The following is a 15,124-nucleotide window of genomic DNA, read 5'->3' on the forward strand; positions in this document are numbered from 1 at the left end:
GTATGAACCAGGTGTAGTGGAATACCTGAGCAACGGAGGAGTGGCCGAGAACCACAAGGACTTCAAGGAGCTACGCTACAGTGAATGTCTAACCAACTTCAGCTGCAACGGCAAGAATGGCAACTCAGACGGAAGCGTCACACACAGCTTCCAGCTGAAGAGCGCCTACGACAGCAATCTGATGCCTTACACCAACTACACATATGACTTCAAGGTAAAAACCTCCTGAGTGTTAAAAGTTTTAAAAACCTCTTTTGATTCACTCTAGATCTATTTTTCCTTTGGCTACAGGCTGCCATTGGTCTCCATTTATTTCTTTAAGTTTGCAAATCAACTAGCAGACTATTAAAACTTGCACGACTCAATTGAATTACAGAACTCAAGCAAGTTTCAGAAGTCTGCTAATAGACTTTCAGATTGCTCAAAAATGAACTGAAACCAATAGATGCCTGGAACAATAAACAAATAAAACATCACGGTTTGCAAAATGTTTAGCAATAGTGAAAATAATGTGTTATGTAGTAATTGGTCTAAAGCATGTTAAACCACTGATATGGTTCTTCATACCCATAAAGCTGATTTATGGGTTTGAAATCAAGTTGCGAAGCCCATTGTAACTAAACAAATTAAACTGACCCATTCCCTCCTTATTAATAACTTTGTGCCTTAGGTTTGCATAATGTATGTGTTGGGGGTTAAAACATATATAAAAGAAATATTTGCCAGTTCACAAAGGGCTCAGCTACACTGCATGTAGAAATGAATACACTACAACTCCTGTGCTGTGATCATGCTAATCATTTCTCAACCAAAAACGAAAGGACATACAGATCAACGGTGAGTGGTTAAGAAACACAAATCTAGCTGATGTATAACAGTATTTGCCACAAGATAGACTCATATCATTTTGAGTGTTTTTGCTGTGGGAGAACGGAAATCCCTGAACGTTGAGGCATATGAGCTAGATTCTATCATTTGTGGTACGAAACAACACAGCACAGCACAACTTACCTTCGCTTTTTTAGATGTGTTGGTGGTAAAGCGTGTATGCCTATATGTGACTCTGCACTTTTGATTTGTCTTGTGGTTTTTGCTTTGGTTCCTAATGAGTCATGCAGTCATTTGACACAGATATGTTTTTCTGCTCCTGGTTTTTGCATTAGTATCAATCGACTTCCCGGACTGTCTTACACAAACCTTTAATATGCAGAGGTTCTCAGAGAAAGACTGAGCTCATCTTTAAAAAAAATCCCTGTTTGTGCTTATTTTTCACTCTTTCATCTTTTCAGTTATTTGGAAATAGTCAGTGGGCGTAGATTATTATTGCGTATTTATATGTATTACGGATGAGGCTTTAGGTTTGAGAAGTTTTTTCCTTCACACAAACATCAACATGAATCCTTCCTACGCCGGACTGATAGACGCATCAAAGGCTGTCATTGATCATTATGTTTGCTTCCAGTTTTCATACCCACCAATCACAGAGGTTGTTCCAAAAACTGTTGTCAAACTTCTCTAGAACTATCCATTTTAGATTTTAGATTAATAATAAAATAATAATAAAATTAATAAAATAATAAGTCTCACTTATTTTCTTATTTCACTAAAATGTCCAGTATCCATCTGCTTGGCTCAGTCTTTTGTCAGTGAATGTTTTCCTGACCAAAATCTTAATAGAAATGATCCTGTCTGAGGCTCACAAACCGGAACATTCATTCTTCTTCAGGTCTTCCTATCTAGTTTTTGTTCAGCATTAAATGAGAAGATTGACTTCTCTCATGTCTGTACACTGAATATGAAGCTGATGTCAGCAGGCAGTTAGCTTAGCTTAGCACAAAGACTGGTAACAAGGGGAAACAGCTAGCCCGACTCTGTCCCAAGGTAACAAGATCTGCCTACCAGCAGCTTTAAAGCTTATCCATCAACAAATTATATCTTGTTGGCTTATTAAGTGCAAAAAAGGAATTCACAGCAACAAATGCAGCCAGGCTAGTTGTTTCCCCATGTTTCCTGTCTTTGCGTTAAGCTAAGCTAAGCCAACAATCTCCTGGCTGTAGCTTAATGTTTAGCAAACATAAATCAGAATGGTATTAATTTTGATCTAATTGAACATGAATAAGCGCATTACCCCAAATGTCAAACTTACCCTTAAAGACAAAATTTAAGAAATATGTTTAACATATTTCGTAAAATGGAAAAAAGTATTTAGTGCCAGTTTTCACTGATACAGCTTAGAACATAGTATTAAAGGCCCAGCCCTAAATCGATATCACATATGTTGTCTTTGTGTCTGCAGGGCGTGATCGACTACATCTTCTTCTCCAAGACCCACATGAGTGTTCTGGGCCTGCTGGGACCGCTGGACAGCCAGTGGCTCATCGACAACAACATCACCGGCTGCCCCCACCCCCACATCCCCTCGGACCACTTCTCCCTGCTGGCCCAGCTGGAGCTGCAGCCTCCCCTGCCCCACCCGCTCAACCCCCTCAATGGGCTGCACCTTCCGGTCCACAGGTAGTGCAGCCCGAAAGAGCCCCGCCCACCCTTCTTACGCCACCTGCAAACACTGTCCTCCCCCTCCAGCTTTATACAGGACCCTGTACAGTTTATCGATCATGTTTAAACTCAGACCCCTCCAAGACACCCCTACCCAAAAGGAGTGAAGTATTTGCCCGTTTGTTGCTCCTTTTTGTGTTTTTGCACACTGTAAATGTTTTATTTTATTTTACTTTTTCTTTCTCCCCTTAAAAAGGCTTGATACCAAATGTACGGCTTGGGATGAAGTTGCTATGGTAACCCCCAATGTCAATTTGTTTGTTTGCCTTAGAAACGATCATGACCACTTCTTAGATTCTGCTCCTACAACAACAAACCTTAACTAATTATATCAACTTTTAAAAGATACATTTTCAACACAAATGTCAGCAGAAAAAGCTGAATATCATTTGCATTTCTTTTTTCATTTCACACAGCTGTGAAATCATCTTTTTAGAGTAAAAACAGAACTGGAACCTGGTATCACTCCCAAATTAACTGACAGGTATTTTAATAAAAGGAGTAACACTACAAACAACTGAATCAAAGCTAGGAATGTTGTACGAGGATATGAAAGGTTTGTTTGCATCAGTCTTTTTTGTAAACACAGGTCCATATTTTTAGTTCTGATCAGCCGAAAAACACCAACATAGTTAATTCAACTACATGTGAGTAAAGACCATATAATAATCTAACATTTTTAAGGTAAAAGAAGTACTGATTGGGCATTTTTAAAAGTAATGTAATGTCATTGTAACACTAAATTGGTGTATTTCATATGGGAACAAGAACGTAAAATCGTCTCATGTCACAGCTGCAGGTCTTGTGAATCTTTGGTCACATGACAGCGCTGATGATATTGATGACGGATTGTTTTAGGGGGCTTTCAGATTGAAACTTGCCTTGTGGATATACTAGTCGTTCAAGTCGAACGTTTCCTGGATCCCATTTCCACATCATTTGGGATTATGTTGCCTGGTCCAGTTTTAAATAACGTGAGAAAGAAGGTCACCTGACTCATCTTTTTTGCAAATCTAAACCTGAAAGCTGCCTCATGGTGCTGCGTGGATGTTACCGAGCTGCTGCATTCACTTCTATGAATTTCTTCTTCTTTAATATGGGTCTTGTACCTCTCTTTGATCATTGCTAAATATTTGATCTGCAGAGTTATGGTGTTCATCTTGGCAGATTCATGCTCGCTGTAGTTTAAAAGATGAGATTCTAGAGTTTTCTGCATCACTATGAAGTAATAAAACAATCAATTCAGGCCGAATGAGTGCCGAAATCCCAAATTTAAGCCTTGCAACCAAATTAGCCCCTGCTCTATGACTTGCTTTGAAAAAAGTATTTTAACACAAGAAATAGATTTGTAACACGATCCTGACATTGACCAACAAGGCGCTTTACACTTTTAGCTTTTGAACACCTACGGTCTTAAAAGAGAATTGTCCCGTTTCCCATCACCTGACTGGCCAAAGAATCTCCCCAGAATGAGTGACTCATGCTCTGTCGATAATAAGGTAGTATTTATTTATATGTCACAGAGAAAAAAAAACTTTTTGAGAAGAATCTACTGAAGATTTGTGACCAGGAGTTGAATGTATTATGTACCGAAGGCTCACTAGGAAATTGGTTGTTTGAGCCTCTTAATGCCAGATTCCTGTGGACTCTAAACTTTGTATATTTATGTCAGATGATTAGAACTAATAGCCCTTTATGTACGTTGTAACTCAGGGCTATGCTATGCATCCAGCAGTACCTCTCAAATAAAGACTCGAAAGAGTCGCACCGTACGAGCAAAACCAAACAGGAAGCTATTGTTCTGAAAATCCTTTATAAGCACAGGTAGTGTATGTATGGCATACAAATATGTTGTTGTTGTAGAAATCCCACGTCTTTGTGCATTTTTGATTAAAAAAAAATACTACTGGACTTTTGTTCCATTCCCAGAAAGAAAAACTTGGGAAATTTAAATTTGTCAAAATTTTGAGTCGCAAAAAGCATTGAGATAAATTTGGTTTAGATTCATCATCATTTTGTTTCGTTGTACGGCTTTTAAGAGCAGCTCAGTGTGGGATCGACAGGATAAATGAATGCAAGAGTTGGACTGGGTATCAATAATAGTGCTGCTATGATGGAGAATTTCAGTACCAATTAAATAAAATAATATTTTTTTCCCCATATTTTGAGAAACTAAACAATACTTCTACAAACCCTGTTACAAAAGGGGGCACAATCCTGAAATGTTTAATGTCGTCAAAACCACTGGCTCCAAATGCAGGGGTCAGGACCCACACAAGGGGTCATGAGATAATTAACATGGTAGAAAACAAGAGAACTAATGCATTTTCAACAAAATCCCTGTTTCAATCAGCCCCACTACACTGTCTAAAATAAAATACTGTCTAAATTTGTAAACATTTTGATCTAAATCAGGAAAAAAGTATAGAGGATTGATACCCAGCCCTGTCTGTGCAGGCAGACTGAAATAGCTGCCTGCACATGCTCTCAGTGCTTAACATATCTGGCACATTTCCTACTGTAGTGTCTAGTAAACCCTGACTTTTTGAGATTGAATTAGTTAAATTAGTCATAGCATTTGCTCTGTTCAGTATTTGAAAAGAAAAGCCATAATTCTGGAATAAATGGTGTCAGCACAACACGGCGTCCTGTAACCTCAGCTTTAAACTGCAATCTGACCGGTTTTACCGGCAGTATCGGCTTTGCTTCATTTGCACATGATTTGACGCTAACCTCCAGTTTTGGTGGAGTTGATGAAGTCTATCTTTGTGAGCATTTTGAGGCCTATACTTCACTCCTACACTCACCTCACTGGGTTTTCTGATTTTGTACAACAGCTGTACATAAATTAAATTGCCTTTGACGACAGGGCGTCTTTCACATCTGTGAGGGGAATGTACCATTCTCCGATAAAGGGGCGTATTTTTTCTCACAAATCAAAGATGTACTTGTACTTTTATTTTCTTTGCCCGATGCACTAAGATCTCTTATGTGAATACAACCTCCACCTGTGTCTGATGCTCAACATTGTTTTTGAACTACGGGCATTTTCTGTCTCTAACTAACATGCAGTCTTTCAATTGGTACTTTGTACAATTCAGTATTACCAAGTTTTTGAGAAAAAAAGATAAATGTTCTAGGTTTAAAAGCAGTTTGTCTTGATGGCTTTTATTTCTCCAGCGCACATCTAAGTGTCCACCCAACGCTTTTCAAGCTCTGATGATGTTGCTAAATCAAAATTATTTTGGTTTCTTCCTCTTTCTATTTGATGTTTCCCCCTCTGGGTTTTCCATATTCCTGTCAATCACACACATCATCCAACATCAGCCACTTGTTTTTTCCTTTTTTCACCAAAATATCCAACTGTCATTACCTATAAGCATTTGACCTGTTAATTTTGTGTCTGTACAGTGCACCTCACATACTTTTTCTACAAACAACGTGCCTAGTTTGTACAATTTCTCCAACAGCAGCACTGCCCATGAGACCAAGACGCTCAGAGATTAACCCAGCACCATCATCCAGCCATCTGTCCATCCATCCTTTCATCCTTCCAAACCTTCCTGAAGCAACTCTTTGGGAATGAGATCATGAGGAATTGAAACTGAAGAGCTATTCACCTCAGACAGGTTTCTGTTTTTTTTAATCTAACAGGTTTTTTGTATCCGTAACATCATGGACAAACCCGTCATTTTTACCAGATATCTGAACACTTGTTTGTGGGTTTTTTATTTTGTATTTTAGTTCTGCAAAAAAAGTTGCTGTATCGTTCACAGGATTACCATGACCATCATCGCATGCAATTTCTGAATGTAAAAATCCTGTTGTTCAATATCTGGCCATTTTTGTTTTTGTTTTTTCTTTGTTTTTTCTTCCTTCCACTGTTAAATTCATTCAGGCTGATTTTACAGCAGTGTGGGCGCTACATGAGGTTATTAAATCTGTGGCGGCCAATAAGATGCTCAGCAATGTTCACTGGGGAAAATGAGGAATATCTGACAAAGCATTTAGCATTTGGACGAAGGGTTTGTTGTCTTTAATCTGCTTTAACGTGTTGAATTTGATAGCCTCCAAATAGGCCTGGTCGCTGCATCCAAACCAGAAACCATGAATTTAAAGGACCTAAATGTATAAATGTAATAATATTTTTTCTCAGTGTATTAACCTGTAAATATTAATGTGGAAAAGGAATTCAAAACGCACCAAAGAAGTCTGATTGAATTAAGAACTGAAACGGTACAACCTTCAAAGGTATGGTGTATCATGAATATTTTCAGTAACTCTTGACACAGTGTCATTGTTCATTTACAATAATGACCACAGGTTAATGCACTGGTTATTTATTTAAAGTGATACCATAAGATTTGGACTACAAAGGGGGAAAGGCAGCAACTTTAGTGTCAAAACACTTTCTAAAGTCTTTTTGGGTTCCTGTCTCTCCTTCACAAATGTAATTGCAAGAAAAAATAGTGACAAGAACAAGAAATGCAATGCTATGCTATTATTTCTTACTTGGAGCATTCCTAGAAAAAGTCCTTTAAAGTTGCTGCCTTTCAGCAACTTTCAGCAGATTTGTTTTATTGAAAAGTGAAGTAAGTGAAGTGAAACTGGGTGAGGATCCTCAGCCACCAGCAGTCACCAACAAAGGTGCTACATTTTAAAGGACTGCATTTAAACCTTATATGTAACAACTGTTTTAAGTTTCGAGACAAGCAGCTCTTCACCACATTGGTTTTCAACCCAGCCAGCCTCCACCGCAGATGGGGGGAAGCAGCCAGTGAGCGTTTGGCCGGAAGGAAAACTTTGTGGTGGAGAGCTAAACTTAGACAAAGCGGGTTTTGTACTGTGGAAGCCAAAGTACGCATCGCGTCTGACAATTAAATGTCAACAAGGGGCAAAGCTGCAGCGACACAAGCTACTGTTCGCCTGCGAGGAGTGGCAGTTTGTCTAACGTAGGTGGCACTGATGATAAAATATACAGATCTATCCTTTGTAGATGTCCTGTAGAAGGTGTGTTCCTGAAGTCATTGGGGCCTCTCCAAGCATAAACATAAAAAGATTTGAAATCAGTGAAAAGTTGTTTTCAAAGAGCAGGATGCCGTTTATTATTATTATAATAAGGATGACTACATCACACTGTCATCAGTGTTGGATGAAGAGCTGCTCTAATTTGGGGATTTTCATGCTTTCATTTAATTTAAAAGAGTACATGGCCCTCTGTGAATTCATAAAGCTTTTATGATAAACTAAAATTTTACACGTACATAGTTGAGTTTACTTGTCAGGAGGAGTACCACTCAAAACAGCTGTATAATGTCAGCTTTGGCTCTGGAGGGTGCTTTCTAAAGTTTGAAACAATAACCCTGATTATGCAACAGTTATCGTAGCTTGTGCTTGGATAATTTTAACAGAAAGCCTACGTTACAGTCTGGAGGTGTGGGATTTGAAACAGGCAGGCATTAAGGAAGCAGGGGGGACATGCTATTGAGCTGCATTATGGAAATTGTAGAGACTGAAAGTCAGGATATCTCAGTCTCATGCTGAGATTGTGACCATCCTGACCATACTAAATCACGTTGGTAACAGGACACTCTTTCCAAACAATTAGGGTTATATATAAAAAGATTTGTTAGAAAAGCTAACATGTGGGTTACAGGAGGTTTTCATCCAGAAATGTGATTTGGTTGATCTCTCTGTAGTTCCTAGGGGCCGATACCTTGGGCCAGCTCCGGCCCAAATAACACTCATGTATGTCTAGAGTATCGAAGCAGGGATATGTACTTGAATGAATGGAGGACTTCTACAAAGGCTACATCTGTATTTAATATGTGAGCAGTTGCACCTCATTTGAAGCCAAACATGCTCAATAGCACTTGTATCATCTCTCCACACAAAGCCCCAACCCTCCCCACCTCCTGTAGGCAATAAACATGTCATTTTCGAAGAGTCTTTTTGTCTGTGCTTTTATTCTGTATAAGAAGACAAGTCATGGATACAACAAGAGAACATCAGAGGTTACAGAACCATCATCCAAAATATAATCAATGAAATGTTAACAGCAGGATCTGATTCACATTTACAGGAAAGCATTCCTTATTTTGTGCATCGTGTGATTATTAACTTTATTAAAACAATCACAGATTTTTACTTCACAGTACAGATTTGTGGTTTCTGACAATAAAATGGCAACATAAATACACTGTACAGCAATAATATGAGTATTACTAATAAAATGTCCGTACCTCTGGCATATGATGAAGCACTAAGACAGTCTCATTGTATAATAATAAGCAGGTTTCTAAAGGCCAATTGATTGAAGTGTTAAACCGTATGAAATTTGAATCTAAATCTGGACAGTAGCTCAGCTCTCCTACAGTTAATTCACAGCTTATTAAATGAAGCCATTGTTACGTCAAATGTGGCCACAGAATCATCAGAAGTTGGTTGTTCCAGCAGTGGGTGAAACAGTGGTTTGGGCCATATTTTTCCTGTAAATAAAATGAAAAAAAATTAATTGAACTGTAGAGTGAATAACAATAATAATTATTTGTGTTTAGGATTGCAACAACTCATTATTCATCTCATTATTATCTTTCTGCCTAAACATTTCTTTTATAAAAGCTATTTTTACAAGATATTGTAACAAAATAATTTTGGTTCGACAACAATTAGCTGTAGAGTACAATCGGTGAAAAAATATAAAAACAAGTCATTACTTTTGAAAATTTCTGATGTAGTCAATGACCCATGATGCCGTTGGACTGACACAGACTTTAGAGCCGTTCTTCCTGGTGATTCTGTGGAGAAAGAGAGTGGTTACTTTATTTAATAAAGTTCAAATGTTCACAGTGTTCAGATGCTGCTCCCATTCACAGACACTGACAACAAGAGTTACAGTACAGAACCTTTCAGTTTAACAGAAGTGGTTCAGTAATGTAGTAGTTCTGAAATTTTATTGATAACTTCAGTTTTTCCATTTTGTGCAATGTTGTACTTTCATTTCACTTTTACTCTGAGTGCAGAACTACCTTTGGTTAAAAAGAATCTTTATGTGGCTAATGGGACACTTCCAAGCTGTATCAATGCTCGAATGTCAAACAAGAGCTAAAGTAGTAAGTACAGAAGTTTACTCGAGTACTGTTCTTCAAGGACTAGTACAACACTTTGGGATCTATTTATCTGCTTTCTTCCCAAGATGACTTAGATATCACTCTGTAAGAGTGGAGCTGATGCCAAGAGGCAATTAGCTCAGATCAGAGAGAAATACTGTATTTTCCCCTGCACCACAACAGCAATGGTTACTTTCCAGATTACAATTTTCCATACAAAATATTTAAGATTAAAATGTGATGCATTTTGTTGAAACCAACCAACTTGCTTGAATGCTTCACCCCAAGCAGCTACAAAATCATAGAACAGGAAAATGATTAAAGGGTGGCTTCTGCATGATGAATACATTAACTTTTGATACTTAAGGAAAAAGGTAAAAACTTTGAGCGCATACTTTATTTGTAATTCAGTGTTTTTACATTGTGTTATTGCCACTTGCTGGTATAGTATCTTTTACAAATAGCTACTTTTACTTCAGAATCTAAATACTTTTTTCACCTCTACTCTCATCAGGATAAAGCCACCCTGTCAGCAGCTGTAACCAATCAGCAATCTTTGACTCAATTAGGACAACTTGAATTTCCCTCGGGATCTATCTATCTAGGACTACTCACATGATTTCAACCCAGCGACAGTGTCCCGAAATAGGAATCATTTCAATTTTCTTGATGACCCGAAGAGGGATGATATTCGAGGTTGTCCGTATACAGGAACACCCCGACCTGGGAAAAGCTGTGAGAAGGTAACATTTAAGAAGCAGTTAAATTATTGTAGTGATACATTTTACCCTTGAGAAGCCCTTTGAAAATCAGAGTGAACTTTGGCAGGAAAAATGAACTCAAGGTCCTGTCAGTAGTTCTTTCTGGAGCTTTCAACCGCATGTCACAGTCTTTCTCAGCCAATGGAGTCTGATCACATATGATGACCAAACTCCATCCTCTGAGAAAGACCGTAAGATGCAGTTGAAAGCTCCAGAAAAAGCAAGTAAGTGGACCTTGAGTTAAGATTTTTTATTTTTTGTCAAATCCTACAACACCCAACTCACACAACAGAATATAACTATTTACTTCAACTGTAAAACTGTAAAAAAAAAAAAAGTATGTTTTGTACTGTTTGTGTTTTACAACAGAAAAATTAAATTAAATAAAACAAGAATTAAACATTAAAATAAAATCAATATGAGACAATTACCACAGAAAGATAAAATGCCTGCCTACTGCGAGATATCAAAATGAATGTATAAAAATTATAGTGTTAGAGTGACATAAACATAAACAAAGAGAAATATAGTGCCTGAAAAAATTATATTTAAAATTACATTACATTACATGTGGTCCAGACATATTAAACTGAACTGAACAATCCGACAGACTGGATTACTGAATTTATTTTCAAAAAGAAAATCAATAATAAGAAAGAAAAATCTCTTACCATGCAGAGTGGAGATGCAGCAGAAGAGAGTCAGAGCGGCCAGGAGGAGCAGTGGTTTAGTCGTCATCTAGGCGGTTGTTTTGATCTTTCAAGACCAATGAGGATATGAGAGTGATGTGAGAGTGTCTGTGAGAGTGAATGGAGTAGAGTCCGGGTTTATAAAGAGGCAAATACGGAAGTGTGTGTAGGAAACACTCCTTATTTTTCCTGTCTTGACACATGAAATATGGAAATTGTGGCTTGCTTTTTTTCCGGGGGTTTCTCCTAAATAACCTTTATACGGCAAAAGGTATTAGTGTTTTGTTTTTTTTGCTTTTTAGATATTTATATATTATTATCCCACAAATCTGATATGTTAGCACTTTTAGAAATAAAAATGAATTCTCATTACGGATTACATAAATGACAACACTAGCAGTCTGTCATTGCCTTCCAAAACAACCCAAATGAGTATTTTCTGATCTGCAGCCCTCATCAGCAGGAGGTTTGTCTGTGCCTTACAATAAGTACAGGAAATTATAAAACACTTTTATTGTTAAGGCTGAAACTAATTTGCTAACATGGGAAACAGGGAAAGATCATGGTTAAAATAAACCAACATCAGATGTGAATTATTAAGGATTTTATGCCAGTTCCAGCATGAAGACAACCACATAATGACCAACCAGATGTGGCAACAAATGAACAGAGCAGAATGCAATGTAGCATTTTAAATGACTAAATATGTGACTGAAGGTGGTTTTATGGGTCTGATTGCCTTGATGAATACTCTTCAGTACCCTACTCTACAAACTGCTTAACAGTAACTAATCCCTCTGACTGAATCTGAGAATTATTGATGCTATACATTTTCCCAGAGGGTCGCTGACCTGAACTGCTGAACTGCATTTTACCTCCAGGTGCTACAGTCTGGTTGCTGGTTGAGATTCTAAAGTATCATGTTTAAGAGAGAAAAAAACAAAAACTTCTATATAGTTATTTTTAATACCTGTCACCGGGTCAGATTCCGGTGGTAACGATGTTGAAAACGCTACTGCTTTTCCCCACAGAGGCCGCTAGAATCGACACAAAATGAAGGTTCCTTGAGCTACTTTAATTTTATCTAGATGCAGCATCAGCACATGATAGAAGAGCTCTAAGAACGGCAACTACTGCAGACAACTCAAAAGCAGATTCATGGACATTTGGTCCAGTGCAGACTTACTATAATTGCAACAGTTTGGGTTCAACCTGATCAGAATCAGGAACAGAAAATACTCTGCAGGATACTGGAGAGTACCAAGAACCAAACTTGCGCTGAGCTGCTGAGCTGTACTTCTGTATTTGCCTTGGAGGTTCATGACCACATCCTTTTCTGGTAAGTAATTAATTGGGGGGACTCATATCTGCCCTAAAATTAGACTGCAGTTCCCGTTTATGAAAATAATATGTATATTAGATTAAATTTAGATAAGCTCAGTCATATACAGTAAATACAAAATCTGCTGGGATCAGGTTTTGAACCTGGTTCTAGTGGGTCAAAAGAGGACACTAAAAGTTTAAGGTACATGCATATTTTTTTATTAAATAATTATGTTTCCAGTTAATCAACTTAATCAGGCTTTAAAATGGATGTTACAAGGGTCAATATACAATAACCGTTTAGTGTCAGATTAACAGTACAGTATAAATCTTATCAGACAGAGATCCCTGAGACTACATCTTATCAAATACAGGTCTGCAGCCTAATGTTTATCCATGTGGGGGTCCTTGACACCAGAAAGGTTAAAAACCACTGCTCTAGGGTGGCCTTCCAGTGGACAAAACATGATGTGCCCTTACTCCACTGGAAGGGCATAATAACATAATAAAGTGAGCTCTATGGTGCTAACCCTGACCCTGACTAAGCTCTTAAATACACATCACGTGTGTCTTTGTGAAACAAATGGGTGCACAACTTTATTTATCCACCGGATAGCTGATACAGACAATGCAGTAGGGGCCCAAGTTGACATGAAATGGCACAAAATGCATTTGACACCTAACACATTATTCCTTATTTGGCTTCAGTTCTCCGTCACTACCTCAGGTCTTCAGTACCCCCAAATGTAGCTCAAACAGGCAGATTGGTGACTTGGGAAAAGTATGATAAGTTATTCCCTTTAATTGGCCATTTGCAATCGCTTAAATCATCCTCTCCCAGCTCCAATGTGTTTTAGGAAGACCTACTGGCAGCAATTGAATATAATATTCATAGATATGTTTTTATTAGTGTATAATCAACTGAATATAGGAATCTGTGTTTTAATTTCTTTAGAATGAGTAAATTTTCCATGGAGTGGAGTTGAACTGATATGTTTCTACAGTAGCCCAGAATGGACAAACCAAACACTGGCTGTAGATATGGACCAACATAGTTTCTCCTACACACTTCACAGCTCATTCTCATTGTGAGTGTGATGCTTTGGGTGATGTGCTGGGAAACCTTGGGTCCTATGCAGGGCTAAGCAGCCCCATATGCAACAAACTGTGATATACTGACCACTGCAGACCAGGAACATCCCACAAGAGCTGCAGTTTTGGAGATGCTCTGACCCAGTCGTCTAGACATCACAATTTGGCCCTTGTCATAGTCGCTCAAATCTTCACACTGACCATTATTCTGCTTCTAACACATCAACTTTGAGGACAAAATGTTTTACTTTTGTGAATCAATCTGACATAGTTTCTCCTACACACTTCACAGGTCCTTTGTAAGACCAGTGTTTGGTTTGTCCATTCTGGGCTACTGTCGAGACATAGTGGTTCAACATGGGGGACTCTATGGAAGGCGACTCAGCGCCTGTAGATAAAAACGGCTCATTCTAAGGTAACAAAAATATAACCATTCCTATATTCGGGTGATTATACACTAATAAAAACATAGTTATGCATGTAAATGTACATTTTAATCTTGGACTCAGATAAGGAGATATATTTGGGGTTTTGGCTATTCAGCACAACATTGTGTTATCTTAAAAAACCCTTGGTGAAAGTATATTGCCGCCCTCAACAGAAAAAATTAGGAAGTTGAAAGAATTTGAGAGTATTATTTAATAGTCTGCAAACAAATTATGTCATACACGGGTATTTGAGGGAATGACAAAATTAAAAACGTCTAATTTAAAGTAACTGCGTACCATCAGATCACAATCTGTGAACTTGTTACAGTCGCGATTAGTCAGACGTCAGTGAAGTCACACAGTTCAGTACTACTACTTTTAAAAGACGTTCTCACTATAATACTAAGTTATATCAAATAAAAGTCCAGGTTAAGGAAAAAGTTAGGTTTATATAACTGTGGTTTTAATCTGCATTAATGTGCATTTAAAATTTAAAATTTAAATAGTACAGAGAGCTTCTGCGCATAATTTTGGGAACTGAACCTCAGTCAGATTTGTCAAGTTCAAGTACATCCAACAATCTGACCTCCTCCCTTCCTCTTCCCTGATTTGATATGAAACAGCCGTTTCAGTTAGATTGCCTGCTTACATAATCATGGTGCCTTGCCCAGAGTTCTGTGCTAACAAAACAAAGGTCAATGTAACACATTTTTGCAACAGTTTGCACTTTAATTAAATTCAGAATTTTCATTTCCTATTTCTTCTTCTCAAGAAGTGCAATCAATCGTTCCAAATAAGGGCTTAGCAAATATTCAATTGCAGTTCAATTCAGATTCTGAGAAAAACAGCTCAATATTTGTGTTACATTGATTCTGATTGGTTTAATTTATATTTTGTGTAGTTAACTGACAATTGACTAATAATATAATGTATATAATATTAAAATAATAATTAAAAAACAGATCACAAGATAAATTCCTTTATCAACATTTGATCAACTAAAAAGTCATGTTCAGGCCACATTAACCTGACAGTAGCTGAAAGAGAAACTAAATTAAAATACTACTGTACTAATTATTTCCTTAGTCCTTCAAGCACATATCTGAGGAAAAACGTTACTTCACACCAACTCAATACTGAACAGGAAACTGTAAGTGTGTGAAATC

General features: G+C 37.7%; 2 protein-coding genes across 2 annotated transcripts in view; one reads left to right on the forward strand and one right to left on the reverse strand.

Moving 5' to 3' along the window:
* cnot6l (CCR4-NOT transcription complex, subunit 6-like) overlaps positions 1–6,388 on the forward strand; it is an 18,445-nt gene extending 12,057 nt beyond the window's left edge. The window contains exons 11-12 of the mRNA XM_035658069.1: positions 12–214; positions 2,297–6,388. Coding sequence (XP_035513962.1) covers positions 12–214; positions 2,297–2,518 — 425 coding nt within the window. The 3' untranslated portion in view covers positions 2,519–6,388. The remainder of the gene's footprint in view (positions 1–11; positions 215–2,296) is intronic.
* Positions 6,389–6,398: 10 nt separating this feature from the next.
* LOC118325399 (interleukin-8) lies at positions 6,399–11,228 on the reverse strand. Its single transcript, XM_035658071.1, has 4 exons — positions 11,098–11,228; positions 10,281–10,398; positions 9,273–9,353; positions 6,399–9,044 (listed from the first exon to the last, which is right to left on the reverse strand). The coding sequence occupies exons 1-4, from the start codon at positions 11,162–11,164 to the stop codon at positions 8,990–8,992; spliced, it is 321 nt and encodes a 106-aa protein (XP_035513964.1). The 5' UTR covers positions 11,165–11,228; the 3' UTR covers positions 6,399–8,989.
* Between the last annotated feature and the right edge of the window lie 3,896 nt (positions 11,229–15,124).

Source organism: Morone saxatilis, unplaced genomic scaffold (assembly GCF_004916995.1).
Source record: "Morone saxatilis isolate NCDOM2014 unplaced genomic scaffold, NCSU_SB_2.0 Contig16, whole genome shotgun sequence".
Lineage (NCBI taxonomy): Eukaryota > Metazoa > Chordata > Actinopteri > Moronidae > Morone > Morone saxatilis.

Excerpts from the sequence above, each read along its gene's own strand:
- LOC118325399 (XM_035658071.1), bottom strand. The coding sequence starts at position 11,164 with ATGACGACTAAACCACTGCTCCTCCTGGCCGCTCTGACTCTCTTCTGC. Across the intron at positions 9,354-10,280 it reads TGTCGCTGGGTTGAAATCAT|AATCACCAGGAAGAACGGCT; the intron begins GTGAGTAGTCCT and ends CTTTCTCCACAG. Across the intron at positions 9,045-9,272 it reads TACATCAGAAATTTTCAAAA|GAAAAATATGGCCCAAACCA; the intron begins GTAATGACTTGT and ends TTTTATTTACAG.